At 39.3% G+C, this 25,895-nt stretch overlaps 1 protein-coding gene across 6 annotated transcripts in view; it reads left to right on the top strand.

Moving 5' to 3' along the window:
* bcas3 (BCAS3 microtubule associated cell migration factor) overlaps nt 1–25,895 on the top strand; it is a 419,103-nt gene that overhangs the window by 247,132 nt on the left and 146,076 nt on the right. Inside the window, exon 23 of one of the 6 annotated variants that reach the window (XM_086081205.1) lies at nt 12,405–18,045. The exons of the other annotated variants lie outside the window; for them this stretch is intronic. Within the exon in view, the coding sequence (XP_085937331.1) occupies nt 12,405–12,415 (11 nt within the window). The 3' untranslated portion in view covers nt 12,416–18,045. Of the gene's footprint in view, nt 1–12,404; nt 18,046–25,895 lie in introns of those variants that run through there. 6 annotated transcript variants of the gene reach the window in all.

Below are 25,895 nucleotides of genomic sequence, written 5' to 3'. Positions count from 1 at the left end.
GACAGTTAAATTCAAGTTTGTCCTTTTACTTTCCCAATCACCTAACATATCTGACAACCACAATTTATATATTTAGATGCTGTCTTATTGTGTCTCTCTTCCCCTCATGGGTTTCCTGGTGGGCTTGTTGTTTGGAAAGCATTATAATTCATAACGAGGCTGAGTGGATTTGATTTCTCCGTGTGGGGACTCGCCAGCAGGGCGCCAGCCTGCAATCAGTGTCTCACACAAGGCTTGCAAACACGCACGCACACACGCACACACATGCAGACCCCGACATAAAGGCAGGAAGAATGGAAAGAATTATCAGTGGCCACAATGGACAGTGTTTTTCGTCACCAATCTCCCTGTACGTTCTCTCTTCAACCCAGCACCTTCTCAGTTTTGCTCTCAAGCCTCTGCTTTAGGTATTTACTTGCTCTTTCTCTTTTCCTATGCGTCTGTGTCTGGCTTACATTATCTGCATCTTATTCCACTTCATCTATTCTTTTATTCATCATCTGTCATTACCACATATTGACTTGTTGATGGGGGCTAGGAGACTTCTCTCACTCTATACTCCGTCAAATTCCGCTGACAATAAAGGTTCACAAAAAGGCCAAAGCAAGCAGTAATACACCTTGCATTGTTGGCCTGGGTCTTCTCTCTCTTCATTACTTTTACTCTGTTGAGGCGGTAAGGCTGGTGACAAAGGTGGATACCCGTCTATTTGGCAGCTGCAATTTCTACTTGATAAATCTTTCACTTATGCAAACTATATCAGACGGTCAGTTCGTTTGACCTTCCTCATTTAAAGTCAGAGACAAAATTAAGAGGAAAAGAAGGAGTTAGGAGAATAGATAAAAGTTAAATTGGATTAGTTTAATGTAAACAACATTGGTCTCTATTGTCATAGGCAGATGCACCTGTGCTTGGCGTAAGAACGGGCGCATCCCAGCCTAAATACGGATGCATCTTAATGTTCGTGTCCGGTGCAAGTCTTGATTAGCGTGTTTGTGAATTTTGTACACACACTATGACTCTCTGGGCAGTACAGTGCAACGATCTGCGGCACCCCAATTCCATCACCAATTTGGTGACAAAAAGCAGATGAGATTTTAGACTAGGTAAAACCAGTTCTAACTAGTGGTGCAGGTGGTGTACTACCATTTTGGTGGATTTGATTGAGACGCAGGCAGACAGATTCAACGCTTCACAGGTGTGTGGTGGATGCCATCTATTTCATTCAATAATATAACAACGTGGGACAATCCCTCTGAATCATTGTAGAAATAAATTAATTTAACTAATTCTAATCATTATCAATCATAATCTTAATGGCAGCACCCATTTTGCACGGCAGAACTATTGGGGGTGGGTGGGGTCAGACGGATGTACGTTTGTGAGTACAAGACGGTCTCCGATTGCTCACGTCACATTTGCACTGATTTTGAGGGCCTAAACATGCACAAAAACTTGTGAAACTTGACACACATCTGGCCTGAGCAACACTTAATAATGTATTCTGCGATAATAAAAAAAAAACAGGACTCACTAGCGCCCCCTTTCTTTTTTTTTGCGACGCAGCCCCGGTTCTATGTTTCAATAAGATCTACGGCAATGTGGAAGTATGTGAAGGAGCCCAAGACTTAAAAAGTCACTTAGAGCCATATGCTAAAATGAACAGGAAGTGCACTATGACTTTCTGAATGTCTGATTTTTGCCAATTTTTGCACATTTACCAGTGTTCGAAGTACTATATGACAGGGGCGGGGAATCAAATTTTGCATTTCATATTTCCTTCACCACAAAAGCAGAAATGATTAAAAACCCATCTGCAACAAGCTCCAAAACATACCAAAATTCACATGTGTATTAATAGTCACGTCCCAAAGACATCTATCTATATGATAATATTAGGTTATGCCTATAGTGCCACCTAGTGGTGACAATATTTTACATTTTTATCTACTACGTTTAGGCCATTGAATTGATCCAGTTGAAAGTTGACCATGTCTCAGACCAAATATTGTGACTTTTAGGCAAAGGGTGTGGCCATTATGGTGTTTAACTTGACCAAGTTGATCATATCTTCTCCAAATTTCACATTTGGTGACAGTATAGGCCTGAAGACATCCATGAACTTATTTTTCACCGTATTGATTGTGCTGTGAAGTTATTTTTGCTGTGGCAATGCAATTCTTCACCAAGAAAAACAAAACAAAACAAAAGAGAACACTGATTTTTGATGCTCTTAACATGGATGAAAAGTCATGAAAATTTGTACACACATCAGGCCTGGCATAAAAAGCCATATTTTAATAATTTCTTGTGAGATTTTCCAAAATTGCTCAGAAATGACCCCTACAAATTTTCAACAACGCAGCCTTGGTGTTACGTTTCACTTAGATTTATGCAAAGTTGGAGGTATGGAACAATCGAAGATCGAGAAAAAGTCTCCTGGAGCCATAGGAAGTATTGGATTTACTTTCAAAATTTTCCCCAATTTTGGCCTTTAATAAAGGTCACATTTTACTCCTCCCCCAGAATTTATCCTATTAAATTGAATCTGTGGGTGTTTCATGTAAATATGTTCCTGATGACAGGTAATAGCTTTTTTTTTTTTTTACTTTGCTGCATGCTGCTGTTTGTCAAGAAAAAGTACGCTGATATAGGAGGTCGAGACATACGTGTGAAAACACATGAAATTGTGAATACACACCAAGATGGGCAAACAAATATGACATATGTAACAGTTATTGTCCCATTAAAAAAAAAAAGATTAAATTCCAATGCTCTAATCATTATTAATACTTTTAGGTACATAGATTTGTTTTTTGCTGTCCTACACATCACTAAATATCACCTCATCAAGCTGTTCTTATTTTGCTGCAATGATACTGTGATTTATCTGCTTGGATGTAGATTTTAATAGCCAAAGTGTTGTTCTGGATGCTAAGCTGAAATGGATGTTTGACTGATTCTGCTCTACCACTCATGTTCAAGAGTTACATTGTTGTAATACTGCAAAAAAAATCGCAAAAACGCAACATGAAATACTATACAAATTAAATGAATCTAACATTTTGTATTTTTATTTTTGCTGCTCACATTGTCAGAAACCTGGTTAGCACTTATTGCCATGGAAATCTTTATTGACACAAATAATTTAATTGGATGTAACTCATTATTAATGACACAATTTTGTTTGCTCAGAAAAGCAACATGAGCACACTAAACACTGACAATGATGTTCACCTACTGTATATTTTCTGCACACTTTAAGGTTCAGAGGAAGGACCACAGTTTGGTAACTGCAGGTAAACAATTCGGGGTGAAATGTGAGATTGGAACAATGAGGCTTAATCCTATATTTTTGCTGTAGAATGAAAACATTGGAGTTGAGATCCAATGATTAATACAGTTTATGACAAGAGATTAATATTTCAGCTTTTATTGCCATTTACATATTGCTGACAATGGGCAAAATCTGTGTGCCTTCAAAATCATCACTTTTCAGTAGAAAGAAAACCAAAAAAATGTGTCTGCCTGTGCCTTGTTTAAATCCACCAAAATCTCATTACACCTAATTTTTGCGAGTCTAAAATCGAGTCTACTTTTTGTCACAAAATTGTGAGGTGTGTTGGGGCCGCAGTAGCCGCATACATCAGAACATCCAGCAATTCGTAGCGTGTCTACCAAATTCACAAACGTGCTAGACTTGCCCCGGCACGAAAATGAAGACGCATCTGTTTTTACACCGAACACACGGACACCAATTGAGAAAGATTTTTTTTCTGAAACCAAGATGATGCTCGCTAACTTGTGTGTTTGGATTCATTGTCTTGTTTAAGCAGCTATTTCAAGGGTTTATCCTCTCAAGGCAGCATTAGCTCAAGTAATTTGATATAACAGTTTATTTTTCCCTGGTATGCAATAAATAGGCTTGACAGCACAGTAGGAGAAACATTCCCAAATCATAATGCGTGCAACACCACGCTTCACTTTTTTCTGAATGTACTGTGGCTCGAGTTCAGTCATCTTATAAACTCTCTGTTGCTGCTGTTTGGTACATAGACACAAAAAAATCCCTTTGCCCTTTCATCAACTGGGGTGGACACCAATCTAATGGCACTGAGCCGTGAAACACTATGTACACCCCCACCTGGTCGACACCTCTCTCATGCTAAAGGAGACCTTGGGACCACAGCAGCAGGTAATTGGAGGTCACATGTGTGATGTGGTCCAGAGCTCAAACACACATTTATTTATGTTTACAGTATGTCTGAGTATGTTGTGTATGAGTGTTCCTTTTCCGATCAGTGCTGGGACACTCTTGGTTCATTAAGTACACAGGAATGCATGCGCGCGCACGCACACACGCCCCCCCCCCCCCCCCCACATACACAAGCAGAACAAATGTACTGTAGATAGATGTCAAATATAAATATTTGTTTTGCTATTATGTATGAATTAAACTCCACATCTCTGCATCAACATGCATGTAGTTGTAATTGTGTGTGTGGGGGAGTGCGTGTGTGTGTGTGTGTGTGCGCCGTCCCCCATTTCTGTAATGAGGTCAATCTCCTGTGTGGAGCTAAAACCTCTGTCTTTATCTCTGTTGCATGGTCACGGGATTATTCTTGTCGTTTTTAACCCTCTACATGGTAACAAAAATGACAAAAATGTCCCTTCTACATAGCTTGCTTATAATGTTTAATTTAAACCAATGTAAATAATGTTTTATCTGACTAGAGAATTGATATACTAGTCCACTATTTTTCACATTTATTTTGTTAAGTGTTCTTGCTTATATTTCTGCACTTACCGTTTTCATTTACAGCCTTCCAAATACACACGTGTCTCTATTTGCAGTCTGTTCCGCCAATTGCTAACACCCCCCTGCCCTCTGTTCACTTCACACATGATGTGGCCCACCTTTTTATCCATCTGTCGTAACAGTTCTGTGTGACTGTGTCTGTGCACATTGTAAGCTTTCATGCAAAGCTGGAGCAGTGTTGATCAACCGGCCAAGCCAATGGCATATGGCCATGTCCTGGGGTGCTCTCGCATGTTGGAATGCAGGATAACAAATTTAACGGAGAGGATTGTCTGCACACTTCCCTATTACAGTATTGCAACTTGAGGCAAATTCCATTATTTTTGTAAGTTTTTTTAAAATGTTTTTGATATAAAAATATGAACATATTTCAACTTTTATTTGCATGTATTTACATCTGGATTGTGTACACAATTTAGAAGGTAGCACAGTGTCTTTCAATCCAACAATTTAAGTAATTAAAGAAGTAGAACATGCGCTAGACTGTTTTGTTTGCGATTATTCAAACAAACGCTAAGTCCTTGATTTATATACAGTAATCAGTTTAAGATTTCAATTTTGAGTGGCAAGTCAATGCGCAATCATTTGAAATTTGGCCCATTGAGGGACCCGTAGCGGGACTATGAGCAGAGTGGCAACAACAGACATGGAAGCGAGTGCGGCACAGGAGAGCGAGGCAAACTTACTTGGACCTTTACACTAGATCTCCCAGTCAATTTGATGGCTCTATTTATTTCACTATACATCTTTCACGTCGCCGGGACCCACGGGACTGCGCCGCTGGGCTTCCATAGTTGGCGCCACTGGCCTTCCGTAGCAACTGCAACGCCCGTTTGGCCTTGGATACAAGCTAGATCACCATGGTGAATAAAAAAAAACCTATACTACAGAGGAGATTTTACAGCTACATTCTGAGACCACGCTGACAGGGAGTCTGACAAATAACTATAAGTGGTCGCTGAGTTGCTCAGGATTTTGAGACAGCAAGTCCGAACAAGACCAGCCCGCCCCCGGCTAAAAAGAGCCGTACCCGCTCCACTGGAAGTTGTGACGCAGTTCAAGGTATACTAAAAACGTATAGTAAAATAAAAAATAGGCTGCTAGATGTGATGGAGTCTTGACGTTTTGGGCAGTACAAAAAATATATTTTAAAATTCTGGCAGTGCTAGTGGTTAAACGGCAAGTGTATATAAAAACAACAAAGACGGGACTATTAACAAGAACGCAGTTATTTGTACCTTTTGTAAAAAATGGATTTTGGTGTCACGGAAGCAGCTCCAGCCTGACTTATCATTTAAGACTATTTTCACTCGCAGGTAGGGATGGGTACCAAAGACGGTACGTTTTGTGGTATGGACTGATTTGGGCCGGTACTTCCGAGCACCGATTCACGTGAAATCAAATGGTGCCATGTTTCGGTTCTGAAACACGTCTTTCAAAGTTGTGACTGTGCAGGAGTGGAAGACTTCACAATTTTCAATGGCGCACTTGAACGCAACATATACGTGCACCAGCGTACTGACGTCACCCACTCGTGCAGGACTTCACACGCTAAAATACATTTCCAGGTTTTGGAAACGAAAATACAGTTTCTGAAGTAACACCCTCCGCGCTGGGTGCAAGTTGGCAATGTCCTCGGTTCCCCGCAAGCAGTGCACGCCTGAGAGGGAGGTGTCAGCTGCGTCTTTGCTGTACGAGGTGCCCGCGCACGTCTTCCTCCACCGAATCACACGGCTTCACCATCGTTAAGGTATATGGACATTGTAATTTGGACATACTTCTGGTGACCATAATTAAAATAGCAAAAGATTGGGGCCAAAATGTAGCGAGCATTAGAGACCACGTCGGGTACATTCAAATGATTAATTTGAACCCAATTATTCTTTGTTCATGTCATGGCCTCTTTCAACTGTCATTTTTTTTATATTTGAGTCCAACGTGGGTTCAAACTTTGAGGTCATCGCGCGGCAGGCTTTACGTTCTTGAAAAACAACTCCACAAGAAACGACGATAAAATCAATTATTATTATCTTATATATTTACTGTTGTTCATTGCACTTCATTTTTTGTAATATTAACTTATGTTAATTATTTATACTTCAGTAATTGTAAAATGTTAAACCTTTATTTTTACTATTCCTCCCTGATTAATTTGAAATAAATTGTATTTTATTTTTTTATTTTTCAAGTTTTATATATTGAAAGGTAATTGTTACGTTGACTTTTAAAAATATTTTACTATTAAATAAACAATGATGAACTTAAATAAACAATGATGAACTTTAATAAATTAATGAATACAATTTAACAAATAAAAAAAATAAAAAAAGACAGAGAGAGAGAGAGAGAGAGAGAGAGAGAGAGAGAGAGAGAGAGAGAGAGAGAGAGAGGAGCTTGTTTTGTCTAAGCAACTTGCTCAAGGACACATAGAGTTAGTTGTTTGTTTTCAGATCCTGTAACCTAGGTTGGGTAGGTTTTTGATTTGCGGAGTTAATACTGTAGCTCCAGTTCCTCTTTTGGGTTTAGGTTGTTATGACCCAGATATATTGTAGCTTTAGATTTTTTTAACCTCCCCTTCGAACCTCCAACTTTGCCCTATTACCAGTTTGTTAGTTTAGCTCAAAAAACACCACAGCTATTATCAGTTCATCTCCTGCCATCCATACACGTAACCTCAGCTTGTGTGTGAAGTTTAGATTAAAACAGTTTTCAAACAAAATTGAAGTTTAGATTATCTTTTAAAATAATGCATAGCCTAATTGGTTTGTTGATGTGCTTAAACTTTTTCTTTTGAATGTCATTTATGAAGCACACTTCAACAATAGAAATGTGGATTTCAAATGTTCTCTTTTTGGTGTATTCAATTGATTAGTCATGTCCTACAATTTTGTAATGTCCTGGAATTCAAATTCCTTATATATATATATATATAAATATATATATATATATATATATTCACTCAGACAACTTTCAAAACAAACACCCAACAAAGTTTGGACAACCTGACTCCGGCTCCCTATGTTATTGACCAGGCTAACAATGAATATTACGGTACATACAGTATTTACACTTTATAAAACAAATTTTTTTTTTTCCTTACTTAGTTAAAAATGAAAAGAAAAGTAAATTCAGTTACAAGCTTGGTCATGGGACAGATAAAACTTGTAAAATCAAGGTACCACTATATTTTCATTCAATTCAAGAGTCTTTACAGATACAAGCAAAACACCCAGATTTTTATTTATTTTTTTATAACTTTGTCATGGCCTGGCTGTGCTGTTTTTTGTTCTTGTTTTAATATATCCTTGGGTATAGTCAGAAATAACTGGAACACAGCAAGACATGGGGTCGATTGGTCTCTGTCTTTCTTTCACTCGCTCTCCCCTTTGTGTGTGCGTGTGTGTGCATGCATGCGTGTTTACGTGCGTGCGTGAGTGCATGCATGCGTGAGCTTGCATGCTTTTGTGCAGACAGCTCTCAGCTGTGGAAGCTGGTTCACAGGCCGGTTAGAGCTGCTTTATTTCCTTTTAATTGAATTAAGATGTGCAAACAAGACCTCAGAAACCACACGGTACCTATTACAGAAACACACGAGGAAAAGACAAAAAGCAAGTTGGACACAAATAAGGCACACAAACTGAAACGCATAAAGAGCTGCATGTTTGTATGTCAGATACCTTGCACATAACTCTGTGTTGGTTGGTGATATCTCAATCAGCACTGCGGCCTCCCATTCATATTTTTCTTTATTAGCCCCCTATAATAACTATTTAGCTTCATTTTTTTCCATTTTCATTGCACTGATATTTTTACAATGTTGCATTAATCACCTCATGTAGCGAGAAGCTTTGTGGGGGTCTACATCTCTAATGGTGGATGCGCATACCCAGGCACACACACTAATTAGTCAAATACATTGAAAATATATAAAAGTATATAGACCACATAACACCACAAAATTGAATTGAAAAGTATTAGCTGTTATCTGACTGTTATATAGACCAACAACGTCTGTTCCCGATTATGCTTCAATCGCAAAATAAGTCACAATTTGGCAAATTTCATGTATATATATATATATATATATATACGATTGACTGGCAACCAGTTCAGGGTGTATCCCGCCTACTGCCCGTAGCCAGGGATAGGCTCCAGAACCCCCGCGACCCTTGTGAGGACAAGCGGTTAAGAAAAGGGATGGATGGATATATATATAATGTTAGGGGTTTAGTTGATTGTAGTTTTTAATTGGAATTAATCGTATGACTTAAATAATGAATTCATGATTAGTCACACAGTTTATATCAGCTCTAAATGTACTTTTTTTGTACCAAATTTGTAATATTCTTGTTAACATAAAAGTGAGAAAAATATTATGTTATGGTTGCATCTTTTCGTCCTTGATACAGTAATTTTATAATAATTAATGAAGTTATTTGAATTTGAAATTAAAGTTAAAACTACTGTAAAAATCGAGTGTGACATTGATTTGTGTTGGTCATTTTTCTGCCAGTAGATGGCATAATTGCATTTGGTGTAAGTAGAATGCACGCGCCGTGGATAGTAGCAGCGAGCCGTTGGTTCCTGTGCTGCACACACCTCGATCCGTAGGCGCTGAGCGCTGAAATTATCAATCACTCTTGATACTCTGCGCCAATGGCGCAGCGCCATCCGTGCTAAAAAAATGCCCGGCACACGAGGCGCTGATGCAGATACAGTGCGCGGATGGCGACTGAGCGCCGATGGCACCTCATGGTGGTTAATGTTAACTCTTTGACTGCCAAGCATTTTCAGAAAAGAGGATATGTGGGTGCCAGCTGATTTAAGCATTTTGACTGATCTTTCAAGGTCCACAGAAAATGTTGTGTTTGGACTATGAAAACACAGGTACTACCAAATGAAAGATTGAACTCTCATCTTTCATCAGAAAAAAAAAGTTTGTTTCTACCTTATTCCATTTTTCAGTAATCAACAATAGAAAATAGGTTAGTTTCACCCAAGTGCTCTGTTTTGGACCAAAATACGGAGAAATCAAGCTTTTTGTGAAACGATATTTCATGCACTCTAGTGAATTTGACACCTTTTCCATGAATGATGCCACAAACACCTAAACAGTGCTTTACTTCTGTAAAACACTACCACCAACAATAAAAAAGTTTTTTTTGATAGCAAAATACGTTTATTTACATTCAACAGTGTAACAATTTGACAAAACAATTTGGCAAACTATTTACAAATGTGTGCAACTGTGGTACTATTTACAATTGTGTGGATGTTTCAACTACACAGTTTTTCTTTTTGTGAGGTATATTGTGTAAAACTCCCCTGCGTGCAAGGGGACGCAGCAGGATTTGCACCACAGATTAGTTTCACTGCGATTGCCCCTTTGCGTGCACTTTCTTGCCGGCCTTTTTTTCCGGGGAGCAGGTATATACTGCAGTGTGTGTTTGGCCATGTTGTCATCAAGTCTACTCTCAGGATCATGATACGGTGACCTGGTGTTACGTCTGGCTTCCTCATGTCCTTCAGTTCCTCTACCGGGTGTTAAGAGATGTTCTGATCCATCTTATCCACTTCATTCATGGTGGCATCGTAGTCCAGAACCAGTGTCTTCTCCGTGATCAGACTGTACCCACTCCTCCGATGAATATGCATTGGACTCTGGGTACTCTTCATCGTCCGATTGAACGTCCGCCTGTGCAGAAGTGCTCGTTTTCCGGCGTTAGCATCGCTAGCCGGTGAGGCTTTACGACGCGATCGAAGCCGCCGCGTCAACGCTTCCAACTTCGGCGTCAACCTCGGAGTCACCATCATCATCATCAATGTGCTCTTTAGCATTGGTTTATACTTTTCGTCTTTGAAAAAAATGCTCAAGCGTGAGCTGCTTACAACCGGTCGCCATTTTCGTTTCCTCAGCCATTCTCCCCTCAACACTCTAGCTCCGCCTCACGTCTTCTACTGACTCCTACCGGATCATCGCTGCCATCTAGTGCCCAAAAATAGTCATTATACTAACTCGACCTGCTTGATACTTTCAACACAGCTTGCCAAGGCTTCCCCCCCCCACCCAAAAAAAACCCCATAGTGAACGTCTTTTAAAGTCTTTGGCGGCACTCATTTGGATTTTACTAAACGTTATTAAAGGTTTTTGGCGGTCAAAGAGTTAATAAACTGTTTTCAACAATCAGGTTCGCACCTCCTCAGTCCAATCTCATGTACTGATAATTTCATCTTCATCTCAACTGCTATTATTGTGCCAAAGCACAAATCCAGCATTTTTCAGCTATCAAACTTGGTGGGCGTGTTTGCACTGGTATATAAATAGAGCAATATTCTTTGTGAATAGGACATTAAAAAGGAGCAAAATTGCGAGTGTCTATGAAGAGCAAATTATGGCGCAATCAGCGGATGCAGCGCATTCTTAGTGGATTTGGCTGTTGGTGTAGTGCACGGACTTTAAAGCCTATTGCCGAACACGGCCAATATTACAGCCAAAGTTAGGTTGCGTAGCATTATCAAAAGCATGATAGCAGAAAACCAAACATTGAACACATCACGTATTAGTCGAGAGCCCAATGGTGTTAGTTTAGATGTTCTTATACAATGGAAAAGTTATTCATTACAGCAATAAATGGCTTTGCCACATGATCAACGGGACATATTTGTAGTCTACAGCATCCTCTGTCAGTGCTTCAGCTGCAGAAAGTGAATCATTTAATTCCGCAATGAACTTGAAAGCTACACTGTGCTGCTAAGTGGTACACAGTTCATAACAATGAATGAATATGGATTTGTTATATTGTATCCTATATATTGTATAATGTACCGTATACATACATATACTGATACTTGAAATGAAAAAAATGTAATACTTGTCTTGTGTGTGTGTGTGGGGGGGGGGGGGTGCGCGCGGGTGTGGGGGTGTGTGTGTCTTGGACTTGTTGGTCTTGATACTTTCTGGTCTCGATAATGTCTTGGTCTTGGTTGGTGTGGTCTTGACTACAACACTATCCCTCCCCTGCCCCGATGCAGCCTCCAACTGCTTTAATTAGACATTTGAAGGAGCAACAGCTATCATTTATGAGTGGCGGCTCGCTGCTTCCGAATGAATGTAGAGGAAACACTGAGAGCTGTTGAAGGTGGCTGCCAATTCATGGCGCCATGTTGGGGAAAAAAATCCTTTGCAAGCAAATGATGTACAACTACTGTAAATATTAAGTCTTATTCATTTTAATCTGTTTCAAATCTTAGCTTTTCCAATTCTTGATCTTCTAAAATCTGGAATTTTGCTACAAATGATGTTGCAGTCTGTGTATTGGCTACAGATCATGTAATTTTCTCCTTTCCATAATGTGGCTCATCAACATTTTGTCCTTTGAATCACATCATCTTCAGGGCTAGCTCTTGGCTGCTCATCTGATTAAAATGTCAACTTCCATGGCTAATATTTGATCTGGCAGCCTCAATCATCATCTGTCCTTTTTAATCACAGATAAAAAAAAAATGTTCTAACAAAAGTAACAAAAGCATACATATCACATTTGAACATCTACTTTGCTTTATATTCCTTGTCTGTCCCCTGCAGGTTATTCCTGAAAGTGAAGCTCTTCATTTCCAATGATTATTTTGATCTATTAAGTTATCTTTTTTTCCCCCACATATGTATCCTTTTCATCCTCCCTGCATGGACCCTCCCTTCTCTCACTCACTCCCCAATCATTGTTTGTCATTGGTGTGAGAGAGCGAGAGAAGAGGACGAGCAGACAAGAGCAAGAGAAGAAGATGACCAACTTTCTACATATCTACCAATTTGTCCGTCATGTATTGCCTGTTTAATATGTTATGCAGAAGGATAAATATCACGGGCATCATCTTGTTGTAGATGAATTGGTAAGCGTTGATTGAGATTGAGTGTTGAATTTGCTGGCCTATCTGTATGTTCCACATATTTGGTTCCATCTTCAGCAACCAATTGACTGGGGGGTAAGGGGGTTAGCCATTGCTATGTGTAGCTCCTCTCGCTAGCACAATTACATATCTAAGTCCTCCAACACATCATCATCAAAATTAAACTCAAATCAATTTTTGTTCTCAAGCAGTATAACAACTGCAGAGCTGTAACAAAGTGATTTACATAAAACCAAAAAACTATCATTAGTTTGGCCGGCTCTTACTCTGAGGAAGGTGGCCAGCTGTGTACGATAAGACTTGATAGAGCCAGTATTTCAAATATTCAGCTCTATACAGTAAACTTGATTGTGGGAATGCTGTTATTTCTAACGCGTATTATATCACATATAGCATTTTATTCTCCACACTTTTATGCCATGCAATGACTCCCACATAATAATTCCCATTTACATCGTTAAAATTTCAACTTGCTTAAAAAATTCACGCCATTTTGGGAATATATCGTCTGATTTCACATTACTTAAAAGTATTTGCACAATTTAACGTTAAATATCAACTTTTCCCCATTCATTTTCAATGGGACTGACATTTAACTTTTTCAAAGTCGCACTTTCCACGCCCACTTCCGAACATACAACTTGTGATCATACCGCTGGGTGGCGCAGTTGGTAAAGTGCATTGTCTTGAAACCAGGAGGTTGCGGGTTAAAGTCCCACCTCCGTCTGTACATTGCAAATATATCCATAGCCCCTATGCCAAGAGATATACATGGATACCAACTGACTATCAGATCAGGAAATGCATTATAATTTCCCTGAAATTATTAAACACATATGTCACCATTCAGCAATGATAGCTTTGTACAAAACTTTTAAATATAAATATGCCATGAGCTACGACAATTCACGTAGCTCAATGTTTAGAGCATTTGCCTGCCACCACGGAAAATCTGGGTTAAAATCCAGCTTGGACCACTTTTCAGTACAAATGCAATTTTGAATAATTATTGTCAAATTATTATTAAAAGGGGGCACAAGCCAGTGTCTTCTTGTGCAGGTTCCAAGCTCGGATAAATACAGATGGTTGTGTCAGGAAGGGCATCCGACGTAAAACTTTGGCCAAATCAAACATGTGAGTCACATATTAGACTTCCATATCGGATTGGTCGAGGCCCGGGTTAACAACGACCGCCATTGGTGCTGTTGACGTACAGGGTGCCGGTGGAAACTGGACTACTGTTGGTCGAAGAAGGAGAGGAGGAAAATGTGAGTAGGGATTTTGAATGTTGGAACTATGACAGGAAAAGGTAGAGAGCTGGTTGACATGATCCAGAGGAGGAAGGTGGACATACTGTGTGTTCAGGAGACCAGGTGGAAAGGGAGCAAAGCTAGAAGTTTAGGAGCAGGGTTCAAGTTATTCTATCATGTTGTAGATAGTAATAGAAATGAAGTAGGAGTTATCGCGAAGAAGGAGTTTGTTAGGGATGTCCTGGAGGTAAAAAGAGTCAGATAGAGTGATGAGCCTGAAGCTAGGAATCGAAGGTGTGATGATCAATGTTGTTAGTGGGTATGCGCCACAGGTAGGATGTGAGCTGGAAGAGAAGGAGAACTTTTGGTTGGACCTTGATGAAATGATGCAGAGCATCCCTAGAAGTGAGAGAGTTGTCATTGGTGTAGACTTCAATTGACATGTTGGTTCAGAAAACAGAGGCGATGAGGAGGTGATTGGCAAGTTTGGTATCCAGGAGAGGAACGCAGAAGGACAGATGCTGGTTGACTTTGCAAAAAGAATGGAAATGTTGTGAATACTTTCTTCCAGAAGAGGCAGGAACATAGGGTGACCTACAAGAGTGGAGGTAGGAGTACACAGGTATCCTATATTTTGTGTAGACGGTGTAATCTGAAAGAGATCAGCGAGTGCAAAGTAGTGGTAGGTGAGAGTGTAGCCACATAGCATAGAATAGTAGTGTGTAGGATGACTTCTGGTGGTGAGGAAGACTAAGACGGCAGAGGCAGAGCAGAGGATGAAATGGTAGAAGCTGAAAAAGAAAGAGTGTTGTATGACTTTCAGGAAGGAGTTGAGACAGTGTCTGGATAGTCAGGAGGTGCTTCCAGATGACTGGACAACTACAACAAATGTGATCAGGGAGAGGTAGGACAGTCCTTGGTGTGGCATCTGGAAGGAAAGGAGATAAGGAGACTTGGTAGCGGAATGAGAAGGTGCAGAAGTGGATCCAGAGAAATAGGTTTGCTAAAAAGAAGTGGCACACAGAGGACTGGAGAAAGTAGACAGGAGTACTGGGAAATGCAGCGTAAGGTGAAAGTAGAAGTGGCAAAGGCCAAACAAGGGGCTTACGATGACTTGTATACTAGGTGACAGTAAGGAGGGAGAGACTGACCTATACAGGTTGGCAAGGCAAAGAGACAGAGATGGGAAGGACGTGCAGCAGGTTAGGGTAATAAAGGATAGGGATGGAAGTGTGTTGACAGATGCCAGTAGTGTGATGGGAAGATGGAAAGAGTACTTTGGAGAGTTGATCAATGAGGAAAATGAGAGAGAACGAAGAATAGAAGAGGTGACTGTTGTGGACCAGGAAGTAGCAAAGGTTAGTAAGGATGAAGTGAGAAGGGCATTGAAGAGGATAAAAAAGGAAAGGCACTTGGTCCTGATGATATACCTGTGGAGGTATTGAAGTGTCTAGGAGAGGTAGCAGTAGAATTTCTGACTGGGTTGTTATATATTGTTATATGTACCCTGCCTACTGCCCGAAGCCAGCTGGGAAGCTCCAGTGACCCCACGACCCTTGTGAGGACAAGCGGTTAAGAAAATGGATGGATATATATATATATATATATATATATCGGTCAAATAAAAAGTGGTATCAAACATCCCTAATTCAAACAGTTTGTTGCTAGCTTCAAAGGTGTAATTTAAATGTAGAACACAAATCTATCATTCGCAATCTAAGGTAAAAAAAAAAAAGGTTAAAAAAAAAAGGACTTGGGCTCACTGTTTAATACTTTTGGAGGGGACTTACAAAAATGTACTTATTTTTAATTGAATTTAGTGGAGGTAAATTGTGTCGCAGATTTAGGCCCGGTTTCACTGAAAAGGCTTAAGATTAGTTTTAGACTAGTATGTTGTTTTAGCTGGCCTAACTTTAAGTCACTTGCACAGATATATCTTAAAATAGTAATAGAATTAGCCTGTTCTGGTTTAAGCAAAGCCAATTGCAAGAGTGCGTCTTAGAGCTACTCTTGGACTAAATTGAAGATTAAATTATTCCTGAGGGGAGGCAGGTTTAACTCCAGGTTAGTACTATTAGTGAAAGGGAGCACAGATAGTTTGGAAGCGTGGAGTACTTAGAAGATCTAAATGAACAACATTAACTTTAGATACTTGGGGATAGGATAAATCAATTTAATCAATTTGATGAAGTAACTTACAAAGATTGCTTTTGTTTGTACAAAGGTGATATGTGATCATTGCTACATCAATACAACTTCCTGAAACAGCAAAACTGTCCTGACGGAAGAAAATAATGATCCAGATGTTCCCACCATAGTGGCAGAAAAACCAAGGAATTACACTCAGAGAGAGCTCTTTCAAGTTGCAGCACTTCAGTTATAAAATATATATTTTTTAATCATGAAATGATTGATTATGCCTTGTTTTTGCCTTAATTGTGTTTGTGATGTACTACATATATAAATAACATGCTGAAAAATTAAGTGACAAAACTAAACCAAGTTTTTTGTGGTGACCAAAATACTCTCAAATGGAGGAAAAAAACAACTTTTCACACAAATTCATTGCACAGCTTTATCATACATCTTTCTTTGAACAGCTCTCCTAATTTCATATCTATATTCAACGTGTAGAATTCTCATTTTCATGTCTTTCATATATTTTATTTTCTGCACACGAAATTCCAAGGCTATCTGAAAGGCACCATCTTCTTTCTGGGATGTCATACCAGATGCAGAGGATTCTTAGTCTTTGTGCAATTGCTCCTTCATAAGGGTTAGAGTAATTTTGTCAGGAGGGTGGAGTTTGGTGGCGGACTCAAACGCAGGGTAGCAGGGCAATTTAATTATACAAAACAAAAGCAAACTCCAAATGGCAAGTGAAACAAAACATGGGGAGGACAACAAGGGAAAAAAATGGCAGCATGACGGGAGGAAAACGACAATGAATCGACGCAGACAGAGGGGAGACAGGAGACTAAATACACGCACACGCACACACACACACACACTGACGACACAACAAGACACACCTGGGGCAAGACACAAGTGGCTGAGGGCACTGATTGGTTGACACGAGGAAGGGCAGGATTACACTTAACAAAACCACGGGAGACACACAAGGAAAAACAAAACCCAAACATGACAAATTTCCTCTGGGAAAACATCAGTGTTCGAAAAACTCACAAGGGAGAGACAGACAGTGGCATAATCTGTATTTAAAAGCGGTAACTAATTAAGGTTCAGTTTTTCTTGTCCACTGTCCAAATGGTCATTATCTGTCACAAAATGTGATGGCATTTGTGAGATCATAACAGACATGTCTAACCTGCAGTTGCCTTACCCGTCTTGTGGTTATATTTTTATTTGCATTGTATTAATTACAAATGAATAATTTTATATTCAGTAGCAGCAGTATGGCATTTACTTTCAATAACAGCATGGTTTCCCACAACTTGTTTCTGAGGAGGTTTTTTTCATACTCTTTATAGTTTTTTTAACGTGTTCTTTTTCTTTCAGCCATGCTTTAGGGCCAGAATTTTCTCCATCAAACCTGTCCTGAAATCCATTTCAGGTTTTCATTGAGCACCATCCTCGTTTAAGCTTTCTCCAGGACTCCAAAGTCTAGAACCAACTAAAAAAAAATTAAGATGCGCTCATGCAAGCCACTTAAATGACCTTGCTTTAGTAATCTGATTTAGGCCTACTCCTGGCTTGATATAAGCCTTGTCTGTAAAACTGGGCCATCAGCTCACAAAAGACAATTCAAAGCCAAACACTGGGGCATTTTGAAAACTACAAATACATTTTGCCCCTCAGTTCACTTTTCACCACATTCTAATTATTTTAAACTTAACTCAGCTCCAAATTTGTAACTTTGCAATGTTATCCTCTTTATGGGAGCAGTTGTTCTGGCAATGCTGAAAGGAAAAAGAAAAAATAACTCTATATTATACACATTTACAGTAACCCGTATGTGTGTTTGTGTCTGGGGTGCCGATTATTTGAAGTGCTTATTCTCGCAAAATTATAGTGCTGCCATAATAAAGTACTACCCTGTAATTACAAGTCCAGTCTTGGTAATGTGTGTGTATGTGTGTGGGGGGGGGGGGGGGGGGGGGTTGTGTTTGCGTGCGTGCGTGCGTGCGTGAACGTGCGCTTTGGTGCATTTTGTACCTGTAATAGGAGGATGGCATTTGTCTTGCGTTCTGAGGCGAATGTTTGTATGTTTAACAATGCATATGAGGCTGACTAAAAAGGAGAAATTTACATGTGATGTTCCCTCGTCATGTTTCTAAATGTGTGGCACCAGCGAACTGTGACAATGCTTACTTTGAAAAGCAGGCATCTTTGGCTCCAAGCTGTGTTGGCCTCACCTACAGCCTCCCTAACATGCTGAATGTTGCATGATGCTTGGACATCTCATGCATAGTGCATTAGCGCAAACATGAAATTGAATGATATACATACTGCATTGGCACCTGGATTCGCCTTCACTCACAAGCTGATCATCTATTTTTCATCAGCACATGCTGTGGGGATGGCTGCTTTGAGGACAGTAAAAATGAAGATGGTTTGTGTGAACATGCTTTATTCTAAAAGTCCTTTATTTGTCTGTTTGTTGGACCTGCTATTTTTGCTTTTTATTTCTCTCTTGAGTCAGGATGTGTTTTTTGTTTAATTTACAACTCAAGGCTAAATGTCTTGGCTAGATTATAGCATTTTATACATCTTACATTCCTCATTGCTTTTAGTGAGTGCTGATTTTTTCTGGCTTTCCTCTTCTGATGTTCTCATGTTTCTGTGATTCACGCACGAGGCAATACTTCTCCAAATCTGCTGTGTGTCTTTGTTTTAAATGTTGACTAACTTGGTTGTGGACTGTTTTTTTGCTCATCGCCTGATAGCACAAGCCAGAACCTATTACAAATGACTGGCAAAAGTGTGCCTCTGTGAGCTAGTGCCTCCCTGTTGGCCACCATGTCACCATTGTAAACAAATGCATCAGTGAGGCTATGATGTGAAGTATGCATGTGCTCAGAATTAGGGCTGGACCGTTAATTGAAATGGCTTGTCTTTACTGCCAAACGTTATCCAAAAAACAACCTCTACAGTGCCAGCCAATTTCAAGCATTTTCACTCATCTTTCAAGGCAAACTAACACAAAATATTGTGTGCTATGACTACAATAGCATGGTGGATACTAGTGCAGGGCGATATAGGAAAAATAATTATATCATGATATGGGCCATTTTATACGATATTGATATATTTTCAGTTCTTCCATTAAAAAAAAAAATACAATGTAGTTTGCTTACATTTTCACACTTTATTTGTAGGTGACATTGTACATAACGTCACAAATGAATCATGTAGTGCTGCAATAAAAAATATATAAATGTAAACAAAGGAGGCATAATAGCCTACATGTTTTTTTTATAAGGCATAAAAAATAAAGTTCAGACATTTTCGGTAATAAATAAAGTGCAACAAAAAAATTGTTTTCAAAGTGCAAAGTTTCAACTTTCTCATGTCTGTAGCTTTGTAGTTTCAGCTAGAGTAGTATATCAACAGTACCTAACATTATTTGCATGTGGCAAATGCAATTGTATCAAAATAAACACAAACAATCTGTTTTACTGAACGCGCTATCGCCTCTGTTATTTTTTTCCAGCGAGGTGAGTTTCTATCGTACGGGTGGCCCGCGCAAAGGACTCCTGTATATTCGGTTTTGATATATTTGTTGGCTCACATCTGTAGGATAGCCATGTGCTCTTTTTCATGCTTCTTCTCAAGGTGATAAAATAGGTTTGTTGTGTTTGCGTCGGGTGCTGGAATGTTCCTGTGGCACAACTTGCATATTACTGTTTTCTGCTCCACGTCGGACTTCGTGAAACGAAAATGTAACCAAACAAGAGGTGTACCCCCTTTTTTCGGTACAAGTGCTGTTCTGTGGAGTTGAAGATGCAACTTATTGTATTTCGGGGCCGTTGTTTTGCCTTCTTTCTTCTCGATCTTCTGACTTGCGTGTGTGTGAGACTTTGCGTGTGTTAAATAACGTAAAGCAGCTTGGTGTCGTAAATCCAGGCAAGCTGCTGTTAAACGCCACATACACGATGCTGCAAAGTAAAACTAAATGACGTAAAGGTTGCAGAGACGTAAATTCTTCTGCAAAAGTTTCTTACTCTTGTTTGGGACATAGATTTGCCCATTTAGAAAGCATCGCTGCACAAGACGTTGCACTGCCCATTGAGGAAAAAAAACAAAAACGTAGTTGACGTTAATTGACTTTATTGGCGGTATACAAAAGGGCGTGTCCTTAACGTCAATTGACGTTTTTGGTGGTAAAAGACTTAAAACAACAATAATTAAAAAAAATGATTACTGTGCAGAACGGCGCGGTGTGTTTACAAGTTCTCTATGTTGTGATAGTACCCTGAATGCACTATGTTGCTTGTAGCTAGTCCGGAGCGATTCAATGTAATTCTGCTGTCCCTAAGCGTCCTGTAAGCTATTTCACGATACTCCAATTGAATTTAACTGTTAAACTAAACACACAACAAGAAGAATTACATCCACTGTATATTTAAACACAAAAACATGCTTTGTTTTTAAAACATTGCTATCCTAGCCCTAATGCTAATAGAGGATCCATTCAAATGCAAACAAGAAATTAGCATAAACTTTGCTGTGGAAATACATAACCACAGGTACAATAACACTGCTCATATATTGTTCCCAATATGCAAAAAACCCGAGTCATTTTAATAGAATTAAATAACAGTTTTCTTCTGTTCTCATTGTAAGTCTGTACACCATGGATGCACGGCACCAGATTGCCCCTAAGAGGCCTAAATGCATACTAACACCCAGTATTTTCCTTTGCTATTTTTGTGTATGTTCTTATTGTACTTTAAGTCATTTTAAAAAAAGCTGAGTTTTCAAGGATTCTATAAAATTAACTTTCCTCAAAATTCAAGGATACAAATATCCAAGGACTTTTTTTTTTTTGTTTCTATATGATATAGCACAAAATACAAACCCTGAGGGTAATGTAATGCTTAAATTTGAAAATGAAAAATCAAAAAATGGCTTGAATATCACATGATAGTTACAAGGTTATATTATACTTGACAAAAAGAATAGTGTTCAAGAATAAAGTGTTCAATGTGAATGGGTGTAAGGCAATGATCATAGTTAAGTTTTAAAATCAGTAAATAATTGCTTTATTAATCGTGATTTCAATCTCGATCAAAAATAATCGTGATTATTATTTGTTCCAGAATAGTCCTAACCTTGCTCTGCAAGCTGAATTCTTGTGGTTCTTGTGAGTTCACAATCTCCCGAGAATACATCTTGTACCGAGCCCGCTGATTTTCACCAATAACAAAGTGGTATTGTGTTTTGGGGCGGGGTATGCAGTTGTGACAAAACCAGGAAACGCTGACCCCGAAGGAAACACGAACGAATGGACGCTGCAATTATTTCTGTTCTCGCAGAATTACTCACGGTTTCCTTGTTCAATATTGAACAGCGAGAGGCGCTTCGTGCAGCATGTTTGTGTGTTTTTTTCTTCCTTAAAACGAGACCGAAGATGACATTTTCATCCGTTGCCGTGATTGGTCACAACAAACATGGACAAGATGTGCATCGCCCAATCAGCTCAAAGTATTGTACAGAGTATCCCGCCTTTCCCGAGCATATCACCGTGGAGCAGTCCCAGATTGATATTGTGGAGAACTCCCTTGAGGGAATCACAAATATCAATCTGGCTATTGCCAGGTTATAATCATCCAGCCCTACTCAGAATGGGAAAAAAAATCGACCCGAGAACTTGATTAATCACCAGCCCTATTTTGAACAAAAGTGTATGACAACAGCTTGAAGCAAGAAGACTTTGCATTTGATCATCATCATAATCACTTTGATATTTGGATAACTGTTAGCTATCTGGTAAAATATACATTGAACATTCGGCTAGGGCAGAATACATACAAATAAGAGAGAAATAAAAAAACGCCAACCTTAGTATACTGTAGGAAAGAAACAAGTGCAAACAACACAAAGCCAAAATACTGTATTAGTGCTTGATATCGGCATCGGTGACTACTCAAGAGTTGAGCACTCGTACTGGTCTAGAAAAAAAAGTGATATTGAGCATCCCTATTCAAAACGCATCATCTGGTCACAAAAAAAAAAAAGTTGTCACCAGCTACATTTTAGAGCAGGGTTCCTCTAACACCATGGACCAGTACCAGAGAGACTGAACTTGGGGAGTGTGTGCCTTCATCATATTATTACTAGTGGGCAAATAACAAAACAAAAATCTAACAAGTGGATTTTATGGCCATTTGGGCTGCTGAACACAAATCTGGCAATCATTTTGACCTACTATAAAGTTTTATATTGGTTGCAGCCATTTTTTTAATTTTTAAAACAAGGTGGGAAATAGATTTGTGGCCATATGTTTTTCATAAAGTGCATAAAAGTGATGTGTAATACATATTTTTATATGTTTTTAAGGTTGCTGAGTTCAAATAGCATATGTAAGACATGGGCATTGGCAGGGTGATGTCTGCAAAAAAAACTGAATTTTTTTATGAAAATAGATCAGGAAATACATGCTGATAACAAGATACAATGCCAAGGTTTTAAAGGATTTGCAGCCAATAGATTTGGTAGTTGTAGAACTTGCTAAGGTGTACCTGTCATGGTGTGAGACCATCCAAGAGTTCTGCAATGCAGTTGTGGCCACCTACAGCAACACGCTAGTTCTTGCAGTCACTACATTCTTTCAGAATGAGTGGTTCACATGTTGTTCCGAGATTTACACAATGATGGGCCATCTTATCTTCCCAATGATGGAACTGCTGGGCATCGATAAGATGGGTGATCAGGATACTGTAGACAGAACATGGACAGTAGTAAAGAGTTTCCTTGAAGACAAACTAGTCGAGTTAGAGAAGATTCTGTCGGATAGCAGGATCTGGAAGAGATGTTGCTTCCATGATTGAAGAAGTTGTTGATACAGAGAATACCCAGATGTCCAAGACGGTGACGACGATGACAAAATAAAGTATGGACCTTTGACTAACTTAGGATACGAGTCTGAATTTGCAAAGCTAAACCACACAATCAAAGTTTCTGGTGAAAGCTTTTCTGTTCAAACTCTTTCCAGAAAGAATCTGCTTGCAAGTTTTGGTCTTCTTGTACATCCAAAATTTGAAAGTAAGAGTATTGAAGAAAGAAAGGAAAGATAGAAGGTGGGTTTGCTGTTCTGAAAAGGTCAATGCAGTACAAAAGCTAGAAGCGGACTTTCTTGCAACTGTCAAATCTGCAAAGAAATTTGCTCTGCGCAAGAAGGAGGCGCTAAAGAAGAAAAAAGCCAGTAAAACTTTGTCACAGTTTTAGAAAGATGCAGAGACCATAATGGCCCACTGACTCCTAACAACTTAGACCAGTGGTGTCCAAACTCAGTCCTTGAGGGCCGGAGTCCTGCAGGTTATGGATGTTTCCCTGCTTCAACACACCTGCTTCCAATGAACAGGATCATTATCATGCTTATTTAGCGCTTGCTGATGAGCTTCAGGTATGTTGTAGAGGGGAAACATCCAAAACCTGGAGGTCTCTGGCCCTCAGGACCGAGTTTGGACACTACTGACTTAGACATATTACCAAGTCTCACAGAAAACCAGCTCCTGGATGAAATACGTTATCTTCAGCTCACAGTTCCACCAGACTTTCGTTAGCTGAACCATGTGTGAGAGCAGCAAGTGGCAAGTTTACAATGGAGAAATTATTTGTGGAGGAACTGAAAGCCTCAATAAGAAATGCATTCAGACCAGAAAATAGTGTCACTGAAGACATTAATGCTCTGCTACTGAATGTACTATATATATTCATGTATTGTATTAAGAATACACTATATGGTCAGATATAGCTAAAATTTGGGGTAATATTTGACCAGAATTTCACAAAAAATGTTGATACTATAATGTCATGACGTGCACATATTTTTAAGCCACTTGTACAAAAAACAATTTCCACTCAAAATAGACAATACAAATGACCCAATATATATGGTTTCTATATTTTGGGACTCAGTAGCCTTCAAAACCCACAGTTGCATTAATTTTCTGAGTTTAAGGTACTAAATAAGGGTTTTGGGGGGGGGGGGGGGGTTTATTCCAAAAAATGACCCAAAATGTTGTTTTTCACCCATTATAGACATTACAAATGGCCTATCAGATCTGATTAATCTATTTTTGTATTCAGGGACCATTAAAACATACAGTTAGTCATATTACAAGCCATATTTTTACAGGTTTTTAAGGTTTGTATGGGGAAAATTGTGATTTTTGGGGGGATTTTAGTGTACATTTAAAAAAAATGGCTTTGAACCAATATCAAATGCAATCTGAAACAAAGGAGGACTTGTCTCGCTGGTCTTCGCTCCCTTTATCCTTGGTGGGCCGTATCAATTCAGTCAAGATGGTCATATTGCCGAAGATTTTGTATTTATTTAAAACAATCCCCATCTGTCTGCCCAAATAATTTTTGAAGTGGCTGGATGGGCACATTAGCCACTTTATTTAGAACAAATCTATACCTCGTGCTCGGATAGCAGTTCTTCAGCGATGTGGGACTACCAAATTTCTTACATTATTACTGGGCTGCTAATATCTTTAAACTGGCTTTCTGGTATAATGTAAGTGTGAATGGGGACGGGCCAAGCTGGTTATTAATGGAACAACATGATTGCCCTACGGTTTCTCTGGCATCGCTGTTAAGTGCCTCTCTCCCGTTGCGAGTGGGTGAGGATTCAAATAATGTAATTGTTTGATTGAGCCTTCGCATTTGGACCCAGTTTCGTAAAGACTTTCAACATACGCATTCCTTTATATCTATGTCCCTAATTAAAAACGTAGCATTCAAACTGTCATTGATTGATACTGCTTTTTTAATCTGGGCCAGACAAGGTGTAAAATGTGTGGGAAACTTATTTGTGGAAGGCAATTTTGCGACTTTTGAACAACTAACTCTTTGACTGCCAGACGTTTTCAGAAAAGGGATGCTGTGAGTGCCAGCCGATTTAAGCATTTTGACTGATCTTTCAAGGCCCACAGAAAATTTGTTTCTACCTTATTCCGTTCTTCAGTAATCAACAATAGAAAATGGTTAGTTTCATCCAAATGCGCTTGTTTTGGACCAAAATACGGAAAATCAAGCTTTTAGTGAAACGATATTATTTCATGCACTCTAGTGAATTTTACACTTCTTTTTGTCCATGAATGATGCCACAAACACCTAAATAGTGCTTTACTTCTATAAAACACTACCACCAAGAATGAAAAAGTGTTTTTTTGATAGCAAAATACGTTTATTTAATTCAACAGTGTAACAATTTGACACAACAATTTGGCAAACTATTTACAAATGTGTGCAACTGTGGTACTATTTACAATTATGTGGATGTTTCAACGACAGTTTTTCTTTTTGTGTAACACTCCCCTGCGTGCAAGGAGACGCAACAGGATTTTGCACAACAGATTAGTTTCACTGCGATTGCCTCTTCGCGTGCAGACGCTACACTTTCTTGCCGGCCGTTTTTTCCGGGGAATAGCAAGTATATACTGCAGTGTGTGTTGCCATCAAGTCTACTATCAGGATCATGCTACGGTTACGTTACGGTGGTGTTACGTCTGGCTTCCTCATGTCCTTCAGTTCCTATAACGGGTGGTAGATGTTCTGATCCATCTTATCCACTCCATTCATGGTGGCATCGTAGTCCAGAGCCAGTGTCTTCTCCGTGATCAGACTGTACCCGCTCCTCCGATGAATATGCATTGGACTCGGGGTACTCTCCATCGTCCGATCGAATGTCCGCCCGGCTTTGCTCCGCGTTTTCTACAAAACTC

Source organism: Leptonotus elevatus, chromosome 7 (genome assembly GCF_054856555.1).
Source record: "Leptonotus elevatus isolate MCC_2025b chromosome 7, RoL_Lele_1.0, whole genome shotgun sequence".
NCBI lineage: Eukaryota > Metazoa > Chordata > Actinopteri > Syngnathiformes > Syngnathidae > Leptonotus > Leptonotus elevatus.
This window is presented reverse-complemented; position numbering and strand designations above follow the sequence as displayed.